Raw genomic sequence first — 25,659 nt, 5'->3', positions numbered from 1 at the left:
GTCGTGCCTGCCGCTGTGTCAGCGCTCAGCAACTTGCTTTTTGTTTCAGTTTTCAACACAAAAACACCATCTTACTGGAACTGTCCAGATTGTGATAGTGAGTGATAAGTATCGGGAAGCAAGGCAGAACATTTATAGTGGCGAGAAAATGATTCAGCAATTATCCCTTCACACTAGCTTTTTTTTATGTTATAAATCAAGTCTTTCACTGGGTTAAATAACTTGTTATCGCCAAAGTGGTGCAAAGTGATTTGGATAATGGAAGTGGCAAGCAGTCAATAATTATATCCATATTTTAAGTGCCCTTCTCCAGATTTGTGCCAAATATGAGCCAGTGTAAGCTGATCTTGCCCTGGAAAAGTGGGGTTTTTTTTTTACCTAAATTTACAACTCAAAACAGTCAATTCATTCCCTTTGAGTATAACCACGGTGCCCACTCTTGAATTGGCGCTTCCCTATCCTCTACTAGAACTTCTTGCAAAACGTTTGTGCATGTAACATTTTTAACTCACCACAATGCTTCATTCGAGACCTAAATCCCATTTAACATTTTTGACAGAGTAAGTCCTTATCTTTTGCTTTTAAGAGCGTCTGCAGAGTTCCTACATTGGTGAAGTAGTTTTTAGCGTGGGCTGGGTCAGCGGAGAGCACAGGGGAGGTGACATCAAGGGAGATACCATTTATAGCTCCCTCTCCCACAGCGGCAGAGCCCACTAATATGCATCCTGATTGAAAGCCTGGCAGAAAAGAGAGAGACGTCTCATTTCCACCCAGATCACTGAAGAAACTCTCCTTGGAAAATGAGGAAATTAGAATTCTTGAGTGCTTAGGATCTCTCAGCTCCCACCCCCCCTCCTCCCTCCCTGCAGATGTGACCCAATTTAGGGAGCTCCTCTCAGCTTAAAAAGGACTCAAAAATAAAAAAAATGATTAACTAAATAGGCTCCTCACCCAGACTGCCCCTGACACAACTACTGGACAGGATACACATTAAGTCAACTTAAAGAGACGTATCTAGGCTCCACTCTGATCAGAGTGGGTTAATGACAGTTTAGTGTGACACTGGATTAATTATCTCCATATCTACTGGACCAGACGGAGACATCAATGAAAAGATTACCCTACAACGCTGCCTATGATCTGCTGACTGAGGGAATATTCAAAAGAGATGCACATCCATTTCTGGAGCCACGTGTCGGTGTAGCCTGTACATGATTACACTTTGATGAAGCGCACGCACCGATCCAGGCAGATGGATGACACAAATAGCTGAAGTTTCTTCCCGCACAAGGTCCTTCATCTGTTCTGTGTCTACAGCTTTTTTCCCTTCATACTTTGAGAAAGAATCAGCGTCCATTAGTTCCTCATTAGGCCGGATTACTTTTACTCTCCATCCTCTATCATCTCTCCCCTCATCTTCTCCTCTGCACTCGCCTCTCTTCCACTTTCTCACCACTTTTGTCCATCCTTCCACCCCCCCACACCCCACCCCGCTGTTCCTCAAGGCTGTTGTGACTGCTGTACAGCTTTTTGTCCTCACAGTTACATGGAAAGTTTCCTTTAACCTGCAAAATGCACCCTCCACCCTCAAGGTCCCTGTGGGCTCCAATCAATCGACGTCTTGCCTAAACCAATGAGAGCGCCAGCTGTAACGAGACGCAGTGAGGTTTAATGCATTGAGCGCAACACACACACACACACATGCACACAAACAATCGGTTACGTGAGCTGGTATGGGCAAAAACACACACACACACACACAAAAACACAAGTACTAAGGTCTATTAAAATGTCTCTAAGCTGTGTATGCACTGACCTTTCCTGCTGTTTGAACAAAGGTTGATTTAAAACGTGAATGTCTCATTCCCTGATCTGTGATCCGAGACTGAATCTCATTACTACAGTAAACCCCAAGGGGACTCTCCCTCATATATATTTGAAAGCACACGCACACACACACACACACATACACACACACACACACACACACACATACACATACACAAACACACACACACCCCTTCATCTTCTGATCCAGACAGCTTGTAACAAAGCGGATCACGGGGCTGTGAAGGAATGCCAGTCTTTCATACGGGCACTGGCCCAAAATAACTTGTTCACCTCTGACCTTTAGATCCATCGCCGCCGGACACAGAAACAGAACCCGAAGCAGGCCAAAAATGGACCACCTTTTATGGATCAAAAAAAAGCATCCCACCTGACCTGGCCTGAGGGTAGGAGGAGGTGAAGGAGGACAGAGAGGAGCGATCGCTGTAGAAGGAGCCTTGTGTTTGGCCAGGGAGGCGTGGGACGGCGAATGGCAGGAGAACACAGAGACAGTGGGAAGAGCAGTGGGACGATCACAGCTTTGCCTTTGTGTCTGCAAGAGGCCTCTGAGGACATTCCTCAACACGGCCCAGGCAGGGGGACCGATGGCCGAAGCATCCTTGGATTTTACTTTGTTACATTATTTGTTCGTCATCCCAGCTTCGTTTTGTGCCGCTGAGTTCCATAGGAAAGTCAAATTGGAGTCTGACTTCTGCAGCCTAGAGCGTTTACCTCTGTTTGCACTTTTATATACGATCCTGATGAGTCAAATAAATATATGCCTTTATACTAAACACAGACAAACCTAACCCCCACTGACAGCACCACGCTGCCCAGTCGGTGGCCTGCTGCACCAGTCGTCAATCATCTCAAGTGTCAGTCAGTGGAGCTCCATTCATCGGCCTTAACCACGACACAACAAACCGGGCTGCAGAACGACAGGACCAGGCCCAGGAGACGATACGTCAGACCAATAGCACTTAAAAAGATTCTCATCCTAGTTTTTTGTTTTTTTTATCTGGGTAGCACGCATTATGCCCTGCCTCACTGATTTAATCTTCAATACTGTCAACAAAGTGGGGGATGGACAGGGAGTCAATGAAAGCTGACCAAAGTCCCACATGACAGCAAAGTACCAGAGATGTCAAGCTACACAAACAGACCTTTGGAAAACAAACGCGTGATCAGTTTGACAAACAAAACAGTTGAGCATCGGCAAATTTAAGTGCAAACCTTTGAGAGAAATCCTCCAAAAGTGGCACTTTTGTGTCCTCCCAGAGAGCTCCTCTTCTTTCGTGACTCAACCTTTTTTCCTTTCTCTTCCTTATTATTATTATAAAAAAATAAAAATAAAATTAAAAAAAACAGCAGTCCGTTTTTTTCTGTCAGCTCCTGTGTCTTAAAGCGGGCGAGCCGGACGTCCACATGACAAGCGGCAGAGAGAAGGAGCCGGCTCCTCCAGCCAGCAGAGAGACACAGCCGGCTTTCCTCAGCTGTACAGCACAGCGATCAGCTCCCAGCATGCTCTCGGCACACTGACCGAGTCCATTTGGGAAAAAGAGCCTTACTCACTACCTCCCTCCCTCCCTCCCTCCCTCCTCTCCTTTTCTACTCTCTCTTTCAATTTTGCTGTCACTACCATTAACATGGAGGCTCCACCCAGTGGTCATTCCTTTCTCTGCCACACGCACACGCACACACACACACACCTTTCTTTCAATACCTACATATACAGTACCAGTCAAAAGTTTGGACACACCTTCACATTCAACTACTTTGAAGAATCTAAAATATAAAACATATTCTGGTTTGTTGAGCATTTGTTTGTACCAGTCAAAAGTTTGGACACACCTTGTTCACATTCAACTACTTTGAAGAATCTAAAATATAAAACATAGAAAAAAATAAAAATAAAAATAAAGAAAAACCATTGAATGAGAAGGTGTGTCCAAACTTTTGACTGGTACTGTATACATGATTAGGTATGTTAAGTTGAGATTGATGTTTGATTAAAGTAATGCTGTTTTACCCTAATAGAGTTGTGCAGGGATGATGTATTTTTGAAGGCCAACACGGGGAGTTAGCATTGCGCTTGTTACTCGGACAATAAGCCATCTGGAGAAAGTGTTCACCAGTATTTTTAGGTTGCATTTTGGATTATGACAGAAACACAAGTTTATGATACCAACGGGCATCTAAACCAAAAATCCATTCAAAAAACACAAATCAACTTTGAGACGAGGGAACCGGAGGTACAAAGCTGACTCATTTTCGGGTTTTAGGACTCATTCCTCAAGCACTCTGTTAGGGTTACAAGATTAACAACCTGCACTCCAAATAGAAACATACACAAACAGTGTCAGAGGGTAATATGGTACATCATAAGACCCAGAGCCGGCGGCCAAGCAGAGAAAACATAAAAGTCTACCTTATGTCAATAACGGGTCAAAATTCCCATGTAGCATATATTACAAAATATTTTCAGAGAACGAGTCCAGTTATAATGTGTCAAGTAAGAAAGACTTACAAAGACAAATAGCACTGAGCTTCTTGTTGGTCCATTTTTCTTTATCTGGTCACCACAGTGAGGAGGTTGTGAGCTGTTCGGATGAGTCAGCACTCTAAGCCGGGGTCCTCTCTCTTCTGCTCAGTCATTCGACCAGTCATACCATCGTTATCACTTCCGAACTCCAGCTTAACAATGTAGTCTGTCCTCAAGACAATTGTTTTGTTTTTTTCCCTGTTAAGACTTTCGCATGAGAATCATCCCGCTGCTTATGATGCATGCTAAAACATTACAGCATTCCTTCTAGACAAAGCCCAGAGCGGCGAGACTTTACAGCATGAGTGTGTACACACTTGCCCCCGGTGTGTCTGCGTCTGCATCACAGAGCAGATGTGAGCACTTGCCTCATGTCTGTCTGTCCGTCTGTGTCTGTGAGTCAACCTGGAGCCCTCTGCTGTGCCGGATGGACTCTGCACCTCTGACTAGTGTCAATATGGGATTCATGTGTTAGCGGGGTTTTAGACAGTTCTTTATATCAAAACCCCTGCAGATCAAGATCAGGAACGCTGTCTCTGGGTTTACTAAAAAATGTAATGTGAAATGTATAAAAATCACGGAGTGAAGAACAAGTAGATTATGTCAGAAAGAACATTTAAATAAACATGGATGGAGCCCGTATTCACTCCACCAGTGGTTCCAAACTTTTGTGGCTCCTAAAACAAAGCACTGTGTTTGCATTTCTCCCTTAATATAGGTTTCTACCTCAGTATGAATATGAGTTGTGAGCAGTACAACCAAAATGAGATTTCTCCTCCTCGGGCTGGTTAATTAAAATATTTTTAGAGGCCTTAAAGAGCTAAGCATTATTTCAAAGGAAAAAATAAAAAATCTAAGATTTTTTTATTAAATAAACCGAAGAGATGTATTGGTTTCCTTATTATCTCTTTAATCATCTTGTGACCCTGTAGATTGATCTTTTTGACCCTTAGTTTGGAAACCACTGCACTACACGGTTAAAACTGTCCCATATTTTGGAGCCTAGTCTGTCCCACAAAAACAACCTGGTATTGTGTTATTTACATGAGCCGGGTCAGGTGTACGCCACACTATTTAGTCATGTGATTCAAATAACTGTGGCTCCCCTGGGAGAGCATCCACATCCCATCCACAGTTCCCAGTGACTCTGCTAGCTGCGTTCAGGAATGCTGGGACCAGAGAATGCGCTCCAGCTGGAGACCTTATAGCGAGGCCTGTGACCGTACACACAGCTTCAGTGTAAAGAAAACTAACGGACGGCTCCGCAGCATAAACATCCTGCAGCCGCGCACAGACACACACGCACAATCCATCGCCATGAGCACAAAAGATCAGCTTTCTTAAATAATCTCCATTCTGTTTTATTGGCGTTTATCAACGTTAATTGTTTGAATAGGCCGATGTGGAGGCTTCTCAATGTTTTTCCTCAAAAGCGGAAGTGCTATTTCTGTCCACAATGCGTGCCTTTGTCCTCCTATGTCGCTGGCCTTGATTCTTATCGAGGGCTATCCTAATATCAACATCCTCTCTCGCCACTAAAATTCACACACACACACGTCCAGAAAACACATGATGGGAAAAAGCTGGAAGAGCCACCTCTCTTTTTTTTTTTCCTCTTTATTGCTCTCTCTGTGTCGAAGACAGAAAGACTGAGCAGTGAAGACATTTTAGCCCACACACAAACCGTGGGATGTCGTTTCCTGTCAAGCATGTTGTCAAACTCTCGGCTTCCTGTTTGCGAACTGTGCTCATAGTTCTGCGGAGGAGTGAAAGCCGTGGCTAAACCCACCCATCCTGTGGGAAGCGTCATAAAATAGGCGTTCTTCCTTTTTCATAACTTTAATCCTTAAGCTCCATCACAACATGGCGGCATGCATGTTCAACTGAGATCTGAACAAAACTAAATGGCTTTAAAGCTCAGCATCTATTCTTTGTACCTCTTTGACAAGGTTTCTATGGTGCCAGATTGTTCTCAGTGCATTATTTTCATTTTCAAAAAGGAGAAAAAACACACTATACAAATAGTAACTACCAAATAATTGTAAAATCAACTCAAAAGTTGATAAACAACACTAAAAACCTGCTTATCCACATCAGCAAAGTGTGTATGTAATGGACTGATGTCTTCAGTTTTCCTGCAGCAAACAAGAAATACACAAATAATGCTGAGCAGACTATTCAAGAACAACCAGACCCTGACCTGCACCAGAGGTTGGTAGACAAATCAACACACTCCTCTCTATATGGAGTTCCTATCAGGCACCATTTTGGATTTATGGGCCCTATCAACAGGACCGATCACAGAGTTTTGTTTTGGAAAATGACTCCAGGCGTGCCTATACCTGCTGCAAAAAATTTGCAAGTTTCTCATATCAGTGCTGGGAGAGAAGAGAGGAACTTTAACTGCAGGCTAAATTGTGCAAGACAGAAAGAAAATCTAGTGCAATTCTGTTTCCTTGAGAAAGAAAAGCTGTGTGTGTGTGTGTGTGTGTGTGTGTGTGTGTGTTGTGTGTGTGTGTGTGTGTGTGTTTTAGACTGAGAGAAAGAAAAGTTAATTATTACCAAAATGAAGCAGAGTGGCTTGCAAACACCTGCCACACTCTCTACTATCTACAGCTACCCCTCACCTTTTTTTTTTTAAAGTTGTGGAAGAGTTGAACTATTTGTGGTAAGCAAAAATGGCTTCTCACAGGCCTGCGTGACGACAGGCACGCAGGCCTGTGTTAAATGTCAACTGTGTTAAATGTATTGATATTATGAGCCAGTCAGGTAAATCCTCTTGTTAAGCAGCAAGGTGAGAGACAGCACTAAGTTTATCAAATGTATTAAATGTTAATAAAATGTCTGTAAATAGTGAAATACACACACAAGCTCCAGATGCCAAGTAGTGAAAGTGATTGTTTTGTCCAAGGAATACTTCAAATTCAAGGATATGAAACTCAAAAATTGTAAAACAGAAAGAAGAACAATTAATAAACATATTTTTTCTTGATAAATGCCTTAAACGATTACTAAATGATCAATGGCAATTTATTAATCAATTGTTTTGGACTTGGAGAAATCTGGAGAAATCAAAATGTATTAAATTGGATGTCAAATTAAAATTCAGCTTAAATCTTGGCAGGAATAATAAATCAATCATATGTCTTTTAAAAGTCTGAAAGATACATTTTCTGATTACATTTTGCGTTCCTGATTATTCTATTTTGGCTGTTAATGAACCTAATGCTTTCTTAGGAAAATGTTTGGCTCTAGCAACCAATAAGGGCAATTATTATTGTTGTTTTTGACATCTTGTAATCCAAGTGATAATTTCACACATTTTAAAAACAAAACAATAACTAAACAATACAAATACTTATTGTTATACAGTCCTACATCTAGCCAAACACCACTCCGGCAGGTTGCAGTGGTCAACATACCGTTAACTATTGTTTTTTCTGCCTCCTTAATGACCAACGTTACCGCCCTAAAAACATTTCAGTAATGCAGCCAACTATGTGTTGCTGAGCTTCCAGACTCACAACAACACCTCACTGACTGCACACATGGTAAACACACAAAATGTTGTCCAATTGCATTAGAGCAGTTAAGTATGCAGACTGATCACCAGCCTGAGAGGAATGACGGGCTGCAACCGATGCAGAAAGAAGACCAAAATATGATTATGTGGAGAGGATGGCGATTATCAAACCACTGGGGCACTAATGCCAGGCAGGGCCACATTGTTCTGGAGGGCCCATTAGAGCTCTCAGCGCCCCTCATTAGGGAACCATTAGTGACAACTACTTAAACTTCCCAGACCCTAAGTGGCAGAGACAAATGGACTCCAAGAGAATCAACTGTTCCCCTCTCTCTCTCTCTCTCTCTCTCTCTAGTCCCTGTAAACACAATGCAGCTGTGTGCCGGCCTGGATCATCCTCCGTGGGGCCGCTGAGGCAAAGAGTGTGTAAGTTCTCACAAGAGCAGCAGCATATAACAGGATCAGTCCGTCAGATGTTCACTGTTCTCTGACACGATTAATCGTGACGCAAGTGGAAGGGTGCTAATTAATGCTGGCAGGCTAACCAAGTGAAAGAGATGAAAGCGTGGTGCTCAGCAACAACGGATTCATGTCTGACTTCAAAAGGCTGCACACTCATTTATTTCTGTATAGCAATACACTCTGCGGCAATAATAAAAAAGTAATACCGGCATGTAAAGGATTTACAACCTTCCTTTTATACAGTTATAACAATAGTAAAGCTGTTGGAATGGGCTTCTAGGAGGATAATATGTTGATTTAAACTAAGATAACCTATTCAAAAAGGCAGTTATAGTGAATCAAACTTAACATGAATAAAACAGTGTTTTTGCTGCCATGCTGCCATTGGAGGAGGAACTGTCCTCTCTCACACCTGTTGCTGCTGATGGCTCAGCAGTCTCTGAAAAATGACACCAAGGAGGATCTCTCTCAGGCAAAAACTGGTAAAATGAGTTCTGCATCAGGGGCCAAGAAATAATAAGTGTTGCTTAAATTGTTAATACATGTGGTTAAGGAATAACACACAGGGATTAACTTGAAAATCCACATAGATATTTACTCTAGCAGACAAATATGAAACTGGGGAAAGTATTTAATAACAGTGGAACTTTAAAATGGCACAGCTTGCCTTTAGGGTCTTTTTTTGTATTAATCTGTTTTTTTTTTTTGTCTATCTCCTATTGCAGATTGACACTATTAACAATATATCATATACTTATGTTGTGGGCTACTTCATTTATGTTTTTAGGAAAGGCATGTGAGCTAATTATTTTTAAGAAGACCACAGGGGTTGATAAAAAAAATATGCACAAAGTTGAGTCAATAAATGCTAGAAAAGGGCAGAGTAAACAGTGTAAACAAAGCCAGGAGACACAGCAGCCTCATTCCTCACACTGAGATTTACCTTCAAACATTTACACCCGTAAACACAGTTAATACTTCTAATAAAGTAGACATTTATTAAGACATTTAAAACGACAAATCAGACGAAGAAAAAAAAGTAGTTCCTTGGCTGTTTCACTCACCTACGCCGTCTTCCGATTTTAACACCATGCTGTCTCCGCCTGGTAGGTCCGAGTTAAAAAAAAAAAAAAAAAAAAGAAAACAAAAGTTTCAGTCGATTTACGAGCGTCAAAACTTCGACCGGATCCAAGTATCGACGAATATATTGATACTTTTTATGAAAGTTTTTTTTCTTCTGCCGAGTTAACAAACACAGTGGGGATTGGTTTCCTCGGGAGCTGAATGGTGGCTCTGTCGACAGCTCAAGGGAGTGGTTAGAAGAGACGGAGCACTTTAACCAGCCATGATGAATAAAACCAATGAGATTCCGCTTATGCCTTTCATAATAAAACTCTCATTTACGAATCATAATATATTAACGTTTTACAAGGCAGGTAAACGGATATATATTTTTTTAAAACGATTGTTTAAAAAAAAACAAAAAAAAAAAACATTCTGTTAGCATTACTCACATAATCTTTACATAATCTTTTTTAAATCGCTTCTTAAAACACATTTTTACAGAATGGCTTTTATGTGATGTCGTCGTTTTAATGTTTCGTTTTATTTTGGTTTTACTAGTTTATCTTATATTCGTTTTACTATTTTATGTTTACCTATTTCACTTGATTTTATTTATTTTGTTCGTTTATTTGATTGTCACTTGTTATTTCATTGTATTTCTTAGTTTAGTTTTATCCTAACGATTGTTTTTCATCTATTGCACTGTTTTGCTGCCTTGTCTGTCGAAGCACTTTGTAAACCTTGTTTTTAAAAAGGTGCTATATAAATAAAGTTAATATAAGTATAAAAGTTATTATTATTATTATTATTATTATTATTATTACACAACCAACTCTGCTCCCAGCAGACCACATGACAATAATAACATGACAATAAAAACCTGTGCAATACATTACACATTACACTGTGCAATAATAGTTAAAAAAGTTAAAATAGTTTTTTTCTGTCTGTAAATATAATATTTCAGTTATTGGTTGTTGTTTTTTATTGCTTATTTATAATACTTGTTTTTTTTATTTTCATTTTTTTTTGTCTTTCTTTACTATGTCTCTTGTGTGCACTTTACTCTATCTGCTGTAAGCCTGCAAATTTCCCCGCTGCGGGACTAATAAAGGATTATCTTATCTTATCTTATCTTATTATTATTACATTAAACCTGCCTCCTCAGCATATCTGAGATAAATATACAAACCCTCTGGTTTACAACAAGTGTAGTTCATTTAATGTTGTATATGATTATAATAGCAGGCTCTTATTTATTAAGGAAGTGCCGCTCCCTATCCGGTAACAGTCTCCTAACTGCTGAACTGTTGCTCAGAAAGAAGGTGCAGCAAATGAGCCACATGACGCGTCCGCCGCTTGCGTTTGCACCCTGTTGCCTTGGGCACTGCCCTCTCTCTCTTCCTCTCTCTCTCTCACACACACACACACACACACACACACACACACACACACACACACACACACACACACACACACACACACACACACACACACACACACACACACACACACACACACACACACACACACACACACACACACACACACACACACACACACACACACACTAAGCTGCAGTTGGGACAGGGTTGAGTGGGGGCAGGGAGAGATTGTGATTGACACACACAGGCTGTGCAGTTCACGGCTGCTGATCTTGCTGCGTTTGATTCACCACATCCGCTGAGAGCAGACGTCTCACAAAACACAAACTGTTTCTTTCGAACATAGCAACAACACCTGGCTGTGGCGAAGACATAAAACAGTCTTCCAAACACCTGTTGTGTATTCAAATGAAATCACAGTATTTTCCAGAGAAATCTGACATCAAATACAGAAACTTCTTCTTTCTCTTTTTCTTGCCAAAATACTTTTTAATTTTGAGTAATATTTGCTACTTATTTCACACTTGAATTTACCTTTATACATTTTTCAAGCATCCTCATAACGCTGTAATGAAAATACTGCAGCTCTCTCTATCATCAGGAATGTTTCAGGTGCTCAGGTAAACAGTTGTTTGTCCTTACACTCCCTCATTATTACACAACTAAAAGTGTTGAATCACTCCAACAAGAACACAAACACGTTCATGTGGATGTGTCATTAAGGGTGAAACTAGTAATCCCGGTGAGACCGAGCAGCACGTTTTAATGTCTGATGTAATTAGGCAAGTCCCAGTTTCTGCTCAGAAATAAAAGCCTCATCTTCTTTTGGATGTATTACTCTGATGTTTCATCCTGGCCTATCAACACACAGTATATTCACATTGTATGCTGCCTGTGAACAAAGGTGCATCTGATGTTTGTTCTAGGGAGACATTTCTTGACTGCATATTTTAGGGAACACTATTAGGTCAGACAGCAGAGCTACCCAGCTTCCCATCCCCTTGTTAAAACAGAATAAATCCGCCTGCTGTTTGTGTAACACCTGCTCGCCTGTGCTGCTGTCAGATAGAAACAGGGCCGAGCTTGTCCCTGCCTTTTGATGAACACAGGAGAGCCAGGAGGAATGCTGCGCTCTCAGCCAATGAAAGAGGCCGGGAGATAACACCGCCTCTCTGTTTTTCTTTTCACCTCACTATTGATGCACGAGCAGGAAAAAAAAAATGTGGCTGAATGTCTGGCTGCATTTTAATTGTGTTGAAAAACCACCAATGCAGGAATCAAGACCCAATACTGGGATTCACCCCTTTTAAAGACCATATTAGCAAATGGCAATCACAAGACACATAAAATGCATAAAAGGACAAACAGACCCTTAGTCTGCATGGCCACTTCATCTGAGGGGCTTCAAGCTGTGGCCCATGAATGCCTCAGTTGTGCTGCCCGAACTCAGCAACCGACAATGCAGTCTGTGTGAAGTGAACCCCGTTCACACAAAGTTTCAATTCATTGTTAGCAGTTCATCCATTCCCCCGAGCACTGCTATAAATCTGCTCTAAAGAACCCAGAACAAGTGAAACCAGAGAGCCGTTTGACCTTTAAATGAAAATATCATCATCAGTTGATATCAACACATTGTTGTCTGCAACTTCCTGGTCCACAGAAAGACAAGTAGAACTGATTTCTGAATAAATGAATAAACAGGATGTCAATGGAGAGTTCAAGTCTAAGCAGTATTATACGAGACTATGACATGTAAAGAGGGTGTTGTTCTTGCAATCCTTATTTATCTCTGTTGTTTATGAGGGTTTAGTTCACAATTTTTAGGCTGCCTCAGTTTGAAAATAACAGGAATAACTAATAAGTTAAGGTAACACATTATAATAACACCTCAAATGTTACAGAATATGCAATCAACACCTTTCTAACAGTTTGAACATAAATTACTAAACTGGATTGGATAATACTGCCAGGTGAAACTATTCATTTTGCCTTAAACTGTACTTTTCTTCCTTCAAGAGAATGATCATGGGCGCATTATGAGACAATGGGCCTCTGGGCACAGGCATGCTAAACACCCACCTCTCATACATACATACAATACTTCATAATTGTTAAGACTGTTCTTGTTATTGTCTTTGTAGTTCTTGGGCATCTCTATGTTTTTTTGTGTGTCTTTTTGGTCATTTTGGGTCTTTTTGTAGTTGTTATGTGTCTCTTTGTGTTTTTTTGTGTCACTTTGTAAATGTTTTGGTCTTTTTGTAGGTATTTGTTATGTGTTTGATGGTTTTTTCCCCCCTTTTGGTCATTTTGTTACTCTGTAGTTGCTTTGTGTCTCTTTTTTGACTAGGCCCCCATTTCATAACGCAGGCTTTCTATTAAAAAACGTGTACATCATTAGGGTTACTTTCTCAAGTATTCCGGAAAACACAAGGCGCTAATATTATCCATAATGCTATAAGGATGCAGTGATAGCTCCTGAAGTTACAATAGAAAATCAATGTGTTTAATTAGCCGGACATAGATAGAAAAAAAGGAGAAAATGAGCTTTTAACCATCCTATATGAGAAGATGCTAAGAGTGACCCCTGCTGATCATCTAGTGTAATTACAATTCAAACTGACAAAAAAAACCTTAATATAACAGAGTTCCCAAAATAAATCTAGACCTACACATTGAAAAAACGATGCCTAAATCATAAAATCTCCATAACGACCAGACATTATTAAACAATTACCCACACAAATACCTCACATTAACTCATATCTCAACATATAGTCTTTTACTTTACAAACTCGTATTAGTTTGTAGCACCTACTGTATTCGTATTAGTTTGTTGCAATTATTGTTTTCGTAGTAATCTGCTTCTGCACTATACTTTTGCTCTGGTTTATGCTTTTAGATGCTTGTTTAAGAAAGGAGATGCACTTATGACTTCTGGTGACTAGTAGTTCTCTTGAATACCTATGTTGAATACACTTATTGTAAGTCGCTTTGGATAAAAGCGTCTGCTAAATGACTGTAATGTAATAATGTAATGTACTTACAAACCAAATGAATTCCCCCAAAAAGAACTTATTAAGAAACAGGAAAATTAGTTTCCACACACCTGCTTGACAAACGTTAACAGCCGGTATGAGTAATGTCCCTGTTACCTTTAAGATTACTTCATACATGGCAGACATTCTGTGGCATACGCTGTGGCTGGAGTTTTATCGCTCCATGCAAAGTGACTCATTGCACCAGCTGATTCTGAAACCACCTGCAGTCGGAGATAATGAGACCTTTGGATCAATCCATCCTATAATTTTCCCAACTGGTAAGGGTGTGCAGACCTGAGCGAGAAATTACTGACATGAGTCATAATATAAATACAAGAATATATCTAGCTCTTGTGTCACTTTTCTTATGTGGTTGTGAGAGAAAAACACTCTGTGGATGTCAAATCACCTTGCAATTACAAACATAAAGCTGTATTTTAATATACAACATGCTCTTCACGTATCCTCGACAGCAAGACAATTTGCTTTCTAATCTTTTATTTTGTAGCAGCCTACAGCAGAACTCACCTACACTTACATAATACACATACAGAAATACTGCTGTCAGAACATGTGACTATGCAAATCAGTTTTAGGAAGAGAGTGTGAAAATGTAGAGAGCTCCTGCTGAAGTAGGACAGCCTGTCTAGAAGTCACTCTTCCTCAGGCTAGACTCGCAGCATTGTGCACTGCATACATTTCTGCAGTTGACATCACCCGAGCAAGCCTTGGTAAACTACAGGCTGACAAAGCGCTGTTCATCTGTAATTCATAATGCATTAGCCCTGACGAACGAGCAGTCTTAGGGAATGGCAAAATGAAACCCCTTCTGTTTAGATGGATTGTGTCCCCAGGCATGAAAGCTTGATGAGTTGGATGCTAGTGTGTCTTCACATTTACAGTACAACAATAGGAATAACTGTAGGTCATAAATGCCTGAGATAGAACCAAAAAAAACAATGAAAAACGCCTGTTCATTTCATGGCATTTCATCAAGATGAAAAACCACAAACTCAGAGAAGAATAAATCCTGCCATGCAACCAGAAGGATCTCATTTGGCTTACAGAGCAGTGTGGATTTCATCTAACTCTGTCTTGATTCCCACACACGCCTCTTTGAAGCTGCTCGCTGGCAGAGTCTGTCTCGTTCCGCATCCAAAACACGCCAAACTGTGTATTGCCAGTGGAATACAGTTCACACGAAATCTAATAAATCAACATTATCTTATTTCATGTAAATGTACACAGGAGCTGATCAACAAAGTCTTATTGTCAGTGTGCATTACTTTATCAACATTCAAAGTTAGAGGTTTTAAACACATAATCCAGCGGCTCCCAATGTTGGGGTTGCAAAGGGTTGAAAAGAAGAAGAAGAAAAAGCTTTTTCTGATATGCAAATGAGGTATATTCTTATCTCTAATATTATATATTTTTTATTTTAAAATACTGGATACATTCTTACGTCTATGTGAGTATAATATAGACAAAAATAGGTATCTTATATTATGTAATATAATAACATATATAATAGTAAATATAAATGTACTATGCAGAGGCTTGACATCATACCTAAAGGGATGATGTCATACACAGACGAGGGTGGTCATTTCTAAATCATATGAGGTCCCCTGATAACACTATTCTGTGCAAATAGGGCGTTACTCTTCTTGATGGAATCTTGTGGTTTTCATTGCTGTCCAGTTCTGTATTCACAGTTTCACAATTACTTCCAGTAAAGATCTCAAAGGCAATATGCTGTCATCAGCCTGTATTTGAGGTGTAAAAAAAGTCATTCTCAGTCAAAGACATGCACAGTATGTGATGCTACACAGTGATGGCAAATTGACCCTGGAAAAGGTTTTTGGAGAGGTATTGTTACGCAAAAAGTAGTTTCCACATAAATCACAGACGTAGAGGGCATGAAAATCAATGCCATGTTTTATGGCTGGGGAGTCTTAGACCTCAGCAGAGCTAATGAAACCAGTCATCAGTTCAAAACCATGTTTCCAAGCAATATTCATAAAATTGAGACAAGAAATTGAGTATCAAGCTCACAAAAGGGCCCAGAACCCCAAACTGAATATTAGGTTTTAAGGGTCACAAGCCAAACAGCTTAGGAACCACTTTAGCATTAACACCCACTGTCGCTACTGCATCATGCCCTCCTTTACAACAAGCTGATTTGGCAAATATTCTGGACACTCTCTGCTGCTGACGGGCTTGTTTGTGCTCCCAAAACAGATCATTTTGTCCTCAGCGGCTCCTGGAGTCCAGATGGAGTCTTTTCCAAGACAGAAAATCAAGACAACCTCGAGTCACACCTGCCTCACAGCGCAGAAGGCCCTCGTAAGTGCTCCGATATGCATCAGCTAAACTACTATCATGTTTGCTTCGGGAGATACTCTGACCACTATCAGTCCCAAACTGTGCCCTGTGATGATTAATTGGGCATGTGGAGTCACACTCACAATGACTGTGAAAGTAAGACTCACAGTAACATTTACAGTGTGGAAGAGCACTGACATAACGCTGTACATGCGCTTAATTCATTTAGACGCAAAAGGAGAGTGACTGAGAGGATCTAAACAAACATTTTGCATCATCTGAGAAACATAAAGACTTTTGGAAGTAAGATGTACACAAGTTCAGGCAGCCAGTGAGGCAGCTAAGTGAGTTTCTCAACTTCTCACTCATATTTTCAGTTTGGTTTTTTTTTCTTGTCAAACAGGATTTGTCAATATTTCAGGAGTGATTTAATAACGCTGCCGATACAATGTGAACTAGCTGGACAACCATCCGATGAGTCACACATGAATCACTTGCATGATTCACGATTAAAAACAGAAACACCAACACTAATAAAACTCTGCCCAATTTCTTCCCACCACAAGGGGTCCAAATCGCAATGGCTGCCGTCACGACATGAGCGTTGTTTTATTAAAGTCTAAGCTAAAAAAAACTGACACTTGCAGGCGGATGACAGCTTGAATTAAGCTTTTGGGAATATACTGCCATTTGTCATTTTGTTTGTCATTTGAAATATTCAAATGACAAACTAGTGTCATATATAACTAATTATAATAATAATATAATCAAATTTATGCTGGTTAGCTTGACGAATATCTGTGCAACTCTGCTGTCTCCACAGTCTCGATAGCAGAACAATCCAGATTACTCCCCCTTTGAATATCCAAACAAACAAAAAAAGTCCCCGCTTTTCACGCTCGTCCGTGGTGCTGATTCATGTGCTTTGAAATCACTGAGACAGCAACCGTTTCCCCTTGCTACGCACTCAGTCAGCTGATTCCCCGCAACCCAACGAAGCCGCTTCAGTCCCGTCAACACGGTCTGCCAACAACACAGATTCAAACATTCCCAATGGGAACCTGTGCACCACCCTGCACTGTAGTGTAATGCAGTCGCAAGACTTAACCACGGGCCTTGAATAAACAGACGATGCACATGTTAGATCCATCACATTACAGATCCTGTTATTACTACAGTGTGAAAGGATAAATCTGAGAACAGATGGTGGGTATAAAAAAAAAAACTCCTAAGGAGGCCAACGTCTTAGCCAGCTCCACTTCCCCTCCATCTGTAATCAAACTGGGAAGAAATGCGAGTTGTTTATCCAGGTTTAAGAGGTGATCTCCAGTAAACACAACATTGCTGTCCCCCGTTATTTAAAGGACCCAGCAACTCGTAACAGGGGTAGGAGACATTTTCATGGACAGTGGAGGGCGATACTGAAGGAGCGTGTTGCAATTTGTGGCTGTGTTGTCCCCTGAGGTTCCAGTGTTGCCGTACAATATGTGGATCTGCTACATGTGTGAATAAGTCACCATGGCTAGTTCAAAACAGATTGGCAGTGGAAAGTGTGTGAGACCTGCTGGAGATTAGATCTGCTCAGTAAGTAATTACATTAGCTCTCTCTCTTTCTCTAAGTGTGTGTGTGCACGGAGGTTTATCTTCTGCTCAATGAGAGAGCCTCATTAGCGACAAGAAGCTCCCTCTATTTCCGTCTTAACCGTTTTCATCTCTGGTGGTACGAGAGCACACATGCACCACCAATCAACAGGTCTTTATTGACGGTGTGAGAAGCCTTTTACATCTAATGGTAATGAATTCTTCAAATGATCGATTTTAGCCAGATAGTTTAATGTTATGCTACAACGCATGCCCACAAGCAAACCAGAAAACTACTACAAAACAGCATGCTTTACCTGGAGGTTGCTGCAGCGGCTTCACAGCTGGACACAAGAACGTCTGCAGGCTGGACACGCAGAGTTCACTCACAGACCCCATATCTCCAGTGTGTGATGTACGTTTCTGTGTGTGATGGTATGTCTCCGTCAGAGGCTGTTGTGAACGCTCCCTCCTGATGATTCAGGTTGACATAGAGAGAAGAAGAAAAGGGAAGTCGCGGAGGCCCAGGCTCCCCGCTGTGGCAGCTGAAAGTCACTCCGAGCTCCCGGCTACTCAGTCCATACGGATACTCCAACTGTAAGGTCCGGTCACTCTGCTTCACATAATCCCCCACCCCCCTTCCCCACCACCACCCAAGCTGGATGAATCCTCCACTCCCCGACCAATCTCTCACACTCACCTACTTTCTCTTCCCCCTCGTTTAGAATCTGCAACTTGCAAGGATGCTGAAATCACTTCTGCTTTCTCCCTGTTCCCCTTTCTGTGCATGGTGCCTCAGCCACCCTCTATCCTCCTCTGCTCTCTCTCTCTTTTTCTCTCTCTCTCTTTATCTCTCTCCCTCTCTTTTTTTTCTCTCTCTCTCTCTCTCTTTCGCTCCCACTTGCTACTTTCCATACTAATTCAAGCAGATGCACACACAAATGGAAAAGTCAGGTTATAATCTAAAGTTTATCTTCAGGACAGATATCTGTTTTGCACTACTTTTTTTTGCTGCAACCAAGTTTGCATGATAAAATGTACAAACATAAGGGGGAAACAATTAAAGAAACAATTAAGGAGAAAGTTTTCCTGTGAATTAGACTCATGGCGAGTGTTCGTGTTCCATCTCTACCCTCTGTTCCTTTTTAGCTTCTAGTCACTCATCAGTTTTGGCTTCAAGAGCCTTGTGCATGAAATCAAGATTTCATGGTTGCTTGGCAACGGGGTGGAAGAAATGATTTGCTCCTGGGCAAAACACTGTGAGCCATTTGTTTTGATTAGATTATATCTACACACCGATTGAGGTCATTCACCACGACACAGTCACAATTTTAGGGGTCTTGGAGCCACATAACAAACAAACACACATGTTGGCATAATCAACGCCAATTTTTTCATTTGGAATTTTCACACTTCTGTGAAGCAAAATAGAAATGTTTACCTCCACTCTTGACTCACTGACACTCTGAATTAGCCTAGCTGTCAATCACACACGTTTCCATCTCTCTTTAACACCATCCTCTCTGATTGTTTCATTCGTTCATTACTTTTTTCAGGTATGCTCTCTCTGCCATCAGGTTCATGCATGTCACTGACTCAGGCGGTAGATCTGGCACATACTGCATTTCTACAGTCTGCATGGCTATGACATCACCTGTGATCTAACAATCATAGCCCAGTTCATTGGCAGAGGGCTGAGCACCTCAGAGACACCCCTGCATGAACTCCAAAGTCAGTCCTGACCATTTTATTATGCTGCAGCTGCACATCGCCCAGAGGAGCCGCCCTGTCACAGGAGGAACAGCAGCCCGGCACACTGTGAAGTCAGCACAAATGTTCGTCTCCTCTTTTTTAGTATGCATATTCCTCCCCTTTCACTCGGCTCCATGTTACCCCTATAAATAAGTGTATTTGTCCGCACCTCACTGAGCACCTGCAGAGAATAAATAAGGAAACAGGTGGGAAGATGGATGGATGGATAGATGGACAGACAGTAAACAGGTGGGAAGATAGATAGACAGACAGACAGACAGACAGACAGACAGACAGACAGACAGACAGACAGAGAGACAGAGAGAGAGAGAGAGAGAGAGAGAGAAAACAGGTGGGAGGGAAGATAGATAGATAGATAGATAGATAGATAGATAGATAGATAGATAGATAGATAGATAGATAGATAGATAGATAGATAGATAGATAGATAGATAGATAGATAGATAGATAGATAGATAGATGAATATACGGACAGACGGACAGACAGATAGATGGATAGTGAGATGCTGAGTAGGCGTGTAGAGTGCGCTCATAGGCCTATTCCTGGTCCTCCCAGCTGGCAAGGTCAAAAATGTACATAATTCCATTGCCTTAAAAGGAATAATTACAGTGTATTACAATGAACTGTCAAGTGGCCATGCCTGAGTCCACATAGCAAACTGTAAGTAGTCTAATAAAAGCCATTCAGGCAAACTACCCAAAGCAATAACAGTCAATTTCAATTCATTATGATTGATATTGCCCCACAAGGTCTTATGGGTTAGTGCAACACACAGTTAATAACTTAGAGTACCAAATGAAGAGACTGACAGCATGGACATCCATTAAAGGTTCCCTGAGACGTTTTTGATATCTAGTAGCACAGTGGAGCAGTTTAACTGTGAACAGTCAACAGTCTGCAGGCAAACTGTAGGGGAACCAGGTTGCTTTCTGCCCACTAATAAGAGCATAAATTCTATAGCTGATCCTGCGATCTCTACCTCCAGGTGCACGGCTACAAATTGAAAAAAGGAACTTCCTATAGCAGACAATGCATTGTCACATTAGCAGGCAAACAGCTCCTTTTAGCACAAACAATGGCTGCTGAGATTTGATTTCCTCTGCACAGTGGTGCAAAGTCCCTATCTCGAACTGGACCCACAGGAACACTTGACTTGTGCTGTTATTCATACATGCCACCAGGTGGACAGAGCGTGGAACAACACGTTTACCCAGAGTCACACATCCAGTGAAGTTTATCATGCAGCAGATTGAATTCCTCTGTGAAATGTACGTGGGTTGAACAATTCAAGTTCATACATTGTGAGCAGAAATCCCCTCAGCTGCTTCGACAGACAATCTACACGGAGATTCTGATGAAAATCGCTCATATGTTTGTCTTCTAACAGTCAGGTAGGAGGACAAATCTTCTGTGTGGTGAGAGAGTTTCCACACTTGGGTATAAAACCTACAGGGAGCTGGCTGATCTGTGTTGGTGGAACTCCTACATAGCAGAAACAGTGTTAGCATCACCTCCAGTGACTAACTGGCTGGGTGGGAGCAGAACAAGCACCTATGCTGGAAAAGCTCAACTGAAAACTCTGCAGAACAGGCTAAACAGGCTAAATATGGATTGAATGCACTAAGTAACATTATCCCATAGCCCATTATTCTGTTAAGCTGTCTCAAAGCTTGAATAGCCTCGCTCTGTTTGCTTCTCTTTATCTACATCTCTCTGTAAATGGTGAACATTTGTTGATGGAAAACAAAGGGAGGATGTTTTATCAGCTTTTTTTTTACGACAATGATTATTTCTAGACTGATATGTCTAACATGGATAAGTAACACGCCTGCAAAATAACCGCAGCACAAGTGCAGATTTGAATTGACTTAGAAGTGACATATTTCAACTTCTTCTCCTTCATCTCTTTTGATTTTCATGTCACACTATTTTTTTTAAATAGGAATATGATATGTCTGAATAAGTCCGCTGAGATTTTGCCGCTGCTACTTTGGCAGTTTTTCACAGAGTGTGCTTTGAAAGAGAGAGGAGCTTAGTGCGGGACTAAACCTGTCCAATCCCATGGATAGAGAGTGACAAAAGAAAAAAACCCTCATATTACAGGCCAGTAGAAGCAGCTGTATTACAAACTGAGAGATGACACCCACAACCACAGTTACCGCACGTACCTGCCGCTGCAGTGCACCGCGCCTATAAACCCGGTACTCTGTTTCCTTTGTGTGCACAATTTTCATAATGCAAAGAGAAATTGAGCTGCATTGACAGGTGCAGGAAGACGGCAAAATAGCACAAAAAGAAAAAAAAGATAAAGGGAAAGTCACTTTGACAACGTGCAGCTCAAAGCGTTTGAAGTGAGTCTTGAAACCGAGCAGCACCCAACGAATCCTAAGATAGCTGGTTCAGGGCAACAGCACCTAAAACATCACAGGAATAGAGTGCAGCAATCCTGGTAATCCTGTCATACATTTCAGAAAGTGACACTACAAAGGACACTGCAAGGCTGTCAAATATACCGATTATACTCAAACACTGCAAATTCTTAAGTTTATATTATCAGAAAGATAGAGGAAACAGAGCTGTGTCAAAATAAAAGTAAAAACAGCCTGTTAGAGTCGAGTCTTGACAGCGGATGGATTATTTCTATCCTCTCTCCGTTGCAGACCTCAATTATGCCAAACAGTCACGGTGCTCAGGGACAGAAGAGATGATATGACATATACTTACACATTCAGAACCAAAAGCTGCTGATTTGACTAAGGAGGTGTCAGGGGCAGCGAGAGGGTTATTTGAGGGCACTGGGAGCTTCGGCATGTTCCTTCTCCTTCTCCTCACACTTTAGCAGATAATAACATAATCGTGGACTGGTTGTTTGGCTGAATAGCAAATAGCAAAACTACTGACGAGGGGAAATACAAAAAAAATAGGCTTCCTGGGAGCCTGAGCTAACATGCTGTAGGCCATAAGTCACTGCTGAACCCTCTGTGCCTTGTGTCTGATATAAAAAAAAAAACAATCAAAAGAGAAACACTATAGATTGGTAGGCAAATGATTAGTATAGGATACATCTTTTGTTTGGATTAGATTTAAACTTTTGTATGTGACTCACAGATAGTGATGTGGGGATTACAAGCCCTCCCTTTCTAGAAGAGCATCAGTTTTGCAATGAGGCCATTGCTGGTGGTTCTATTTTGAGATGCATTAAGCTCGCAGAAAAACTAAACTGCTAAATAATTGAGATGAAGCCTCTATCATAGCCTAAACCGAGCCATCCACTAGCTCATCATGGTCTGAGATCATCGGGGGGGAGGGGGGTGACCAATGACCAGCATTGATCACCCTATGCATGATGTCAAAGACATTTAACTTTTAACATTGTCAACTTTATAGTGGTGGAGAGGGTTTTACAAGTAGGCATTCTGTGAAACTGTGTCACAGAAGAGCCTACGCACCAGGTGCCAGCATGGTATAAATAAATCAGTTTTGAATATTAATTACCATAAGAACAGGAACTTATCTACCATAATTCTACTGTCTAAATATGTGGATTTCTACAGTGTCCTTCATGCTGTCAAAGCTGGAGTGTGATCATTAATAATTCATCACAAATATAATTGTATCATTTTATATTGTTTGGCAGCAAACACACCTGTTTCTTTAAGATGGCTTATACAACCTAGCATGGTACTTCCTTTACTGTGAATGCTTTTCAAGTTAATCCACGTAAAGCCCCTTTACGACTTAATGAAATGATGCATATGCAGAGTGAAGTCAGTCATGCTGTGTAAATTCCAACAGTCCCAGCAGACAGTCAGACTGGCAGCAGTATGAACATACAGGCACTAGACTGTCTGTCATTTCTGTACACTTGGCACAGCAGAGCACGAGCACGAGCACTGTACACAGCCATGCTAAAAAATAAAATAAAAAAAACACACACAGAGGGTGGTAGCAGTATACTTTCAGGGTTCACAAAAAAATGCCAAACAGTCTATGTAAGAGTGTGATGGAGACATACCTGGATTCTCCCCCTCCATCCCGGTGGTCCTGATGCTGCTGCTGCAGGCGTCGCAGCCCGGTGTTGTCTCTCTCGAAAGCGCACCGCAGCAGTCTTCCTCTTCCTTTCCGGTCTCTGCTTCGCTCTCTGTCGATTCGCTCACCTCCCCGGTCTAAGCTCGATCCCAGGCTCTGCTGATACTCTATATCTTACTCCAGAGGTGCTACTTTGTTTTAAGCTTGTTGCAGTTTTCGCTTGTCCCCAGATGCCTTTTTTTTTTTTAAAATGTGTCGATGTTGGCTGGCTGCTGATATGCATCCGGAGAAGCCGGTGCACATGTTAGCCCCGCCCACCCCAGATGTGATGTCACTGTCTCAACTTCAACCAACAACTTTTCAGGATGTTTGCTGTTCATTTATATTTGCATCACTTTAACCGGATGTTGATGTGCTAATATTGTTTAACCTGAATATTGTTGTTTAATATCCTCTTGGAAAAAAAAAAATAACACTATTATTTATTTATGAAATTTTCAATATAGAGAAATTGCTCATGTAACTTGTACGCATGCATACAGTACCAGAGAAAAGTTTGGACACACCTTCTTATTCAACTACTTTGAAGAATCTAAAATATAAAACATATTCTGGTTTGTTGAGCATTTGTTTGTTTACCACATAATTCCATATGTGTTCCTTCATAGTTTGGATGTCTTCAATATTAATCTACAATGTAGAAAAAAATAAAGATAAAAATAAAGAAAAAACATTTAATGAGAAGGTGTGTCCAAACTTTTGACTGGTACTGTACATATAACAATAAAATAAATATTTATAAGGTGGGGACATTTTTTTTTAGAGTTGTAGGTCTAACATTTTTGTTTTAACAAATTTAAACATATTCAATTGATGTCCTTAAGGCCCACTTTAAATTTAAAAAAGCCCAGAAAAAAACCTGCTGCTGCTTTTTAGACCTGCAATAACTTGTTTTTTTCTGGCCACTTGGTGGAAGCAAAAGCAAGCTGTGAACACAACATTTCATCACCTTTACAGTTGCTGTTGCCGTTGCCAATTTGTCAGCAAACAAGTTTAGCAGCTATGGAGCAACATTGTCGTTCATTTGGGGGTCGAGTTTCTGGCCGCTGGTGGATTTAAAACTAACTGTGTTAGTCTGCTGTTTGGTGCCGAACGGGTGGTATACTGTCGTTTTTTTAAAAAAGCTTTTTCACAAAAAACAGCTGTCTGCTGTGTTAGAAAATATCACTATGTGAGTGGTTGATGTAGACCATAACAGATATGTTGGACAAAAAGCTAAGAAATGAGCAGAAACTCACTCTAGAGCTCAGTAAAGCCGAGGGGAGCGGTAGATTCTGCTGATGATTCTCTGCAGGTTCATCACTGCAAGTCACCAGAAGTGAAGGAGGCCTAACATTCATCCCATAGACAGCAGTGCAGCAAGTTTTGAGCCTTTTCGTGATTTAGATTTTGTTCTTAAAATGTGACTCATTTGTCTCAACAATAAATGTATGATTTACCCCCTCAATCCCAGTAACAATGAACAAATGTGATTTAGCTGATCATCCTCATAGGATGTTGATTCTGCACTGCTGTTGATACCTCCACTCTATAGTGCTAAAAGCTATCATAGCTACTTGATATCAAATTAGAAGAAACACAGCATCAGAGGACAGAATAATACACAATCAGCTCACAAAAGTCACAACTTTATTGCACCTTTCATAGTTAACTATTGAGTGGTCAGAGCCACTTTCATTATGAAAGATCTCTTCCCTGGTCAGAAAAGGTGGTGTAAAATTCAGAGCCATCAATGCAAACATGTGAACCGTCCATTCACACTGATTAAATGTTCCTCTATGTCAGTTTGAGAGTCACACCCTACATCGATTCCACAGCCCATAAACACCATCTATGGAAATGAGGCCGTCCTAGTCTCTCTTGTACTGTACACACTACAGTGACATAGGGAAGCTCTTGCATGGAGACGGACAACTCTCTTACACACAAATGATCGAACACATTTGCAGATTCATTCTCAAGTTAACATCCACCAACTGATCCAAGTATTAGTAGCACATTAAAGATCGGTGTCTTTTCATCTTTAAATTATATATTTATAACATTAA

The 25,659-nt window shown here is 40.9% G+C and overlaps 1 protein-coding gene across 6 annotated transcripts in view; it reads right to left on the bottom strand.

Moving 5' to 3' along the window:
* Positions 1 to 23,806, bottom strand: part of cyth1a (cytohesin 1a) — a 42,012-nt gene extending 18,206 nt beyond the window's left edge. Inside the window, exons 1-2 of one of the 6 annotated variants that reach the window (XM_054606744.1) lie at positions 23,538 to 23,806; positions 9,419 to 9,457 (exon numbers count right to left, since the gene is read on the bottom strand). In XM_054606744.1, coding sequence (XP_054462719.1) covers positions 9,419 to 9,457; positions 23,538 to 23,556 — 58 coding nt within the window. In that variant the 5' untranslated portion in view covers positions 23,557 to 23,806. Of the gene's footprint in view, positions 1 to 2,218; positions 2,303 to 3,060; positions 3,354 to 9,418; positions 9,458 to 18,065; positions 18,375 to 23,537 lie in introns of those variants that run through there. The other 5 variants (XM_054606742.1, XM_054606745.1, XM_054606743.1 and 2 more) reach the window with 5 other exon arrangements.
* Between the last annotated feature and the right edge of the window lie 1,853 nt (positions 23,807 to 25,659).

This window comes from Anoplopoma fimbria, chromosome 11 (assembly GCF_027596085.1).
Source record: "Anoplopoma fimbria isolate UVic2021 breed Golden Eagle Sablefish chromosome 11, Afim_UVic_2022, whole genome shotgun sequence".
Classification (NCBI taxonomy): Eukaryota; Metazoa; Chordata; class Actinopteri; order Perciformes; family Anoplopomatidae; genus Anoplopoma; species Anoplopoma fimbria.
This window is presented reverse-complemented; position numbering and strand designations above follow the sequence as displayed.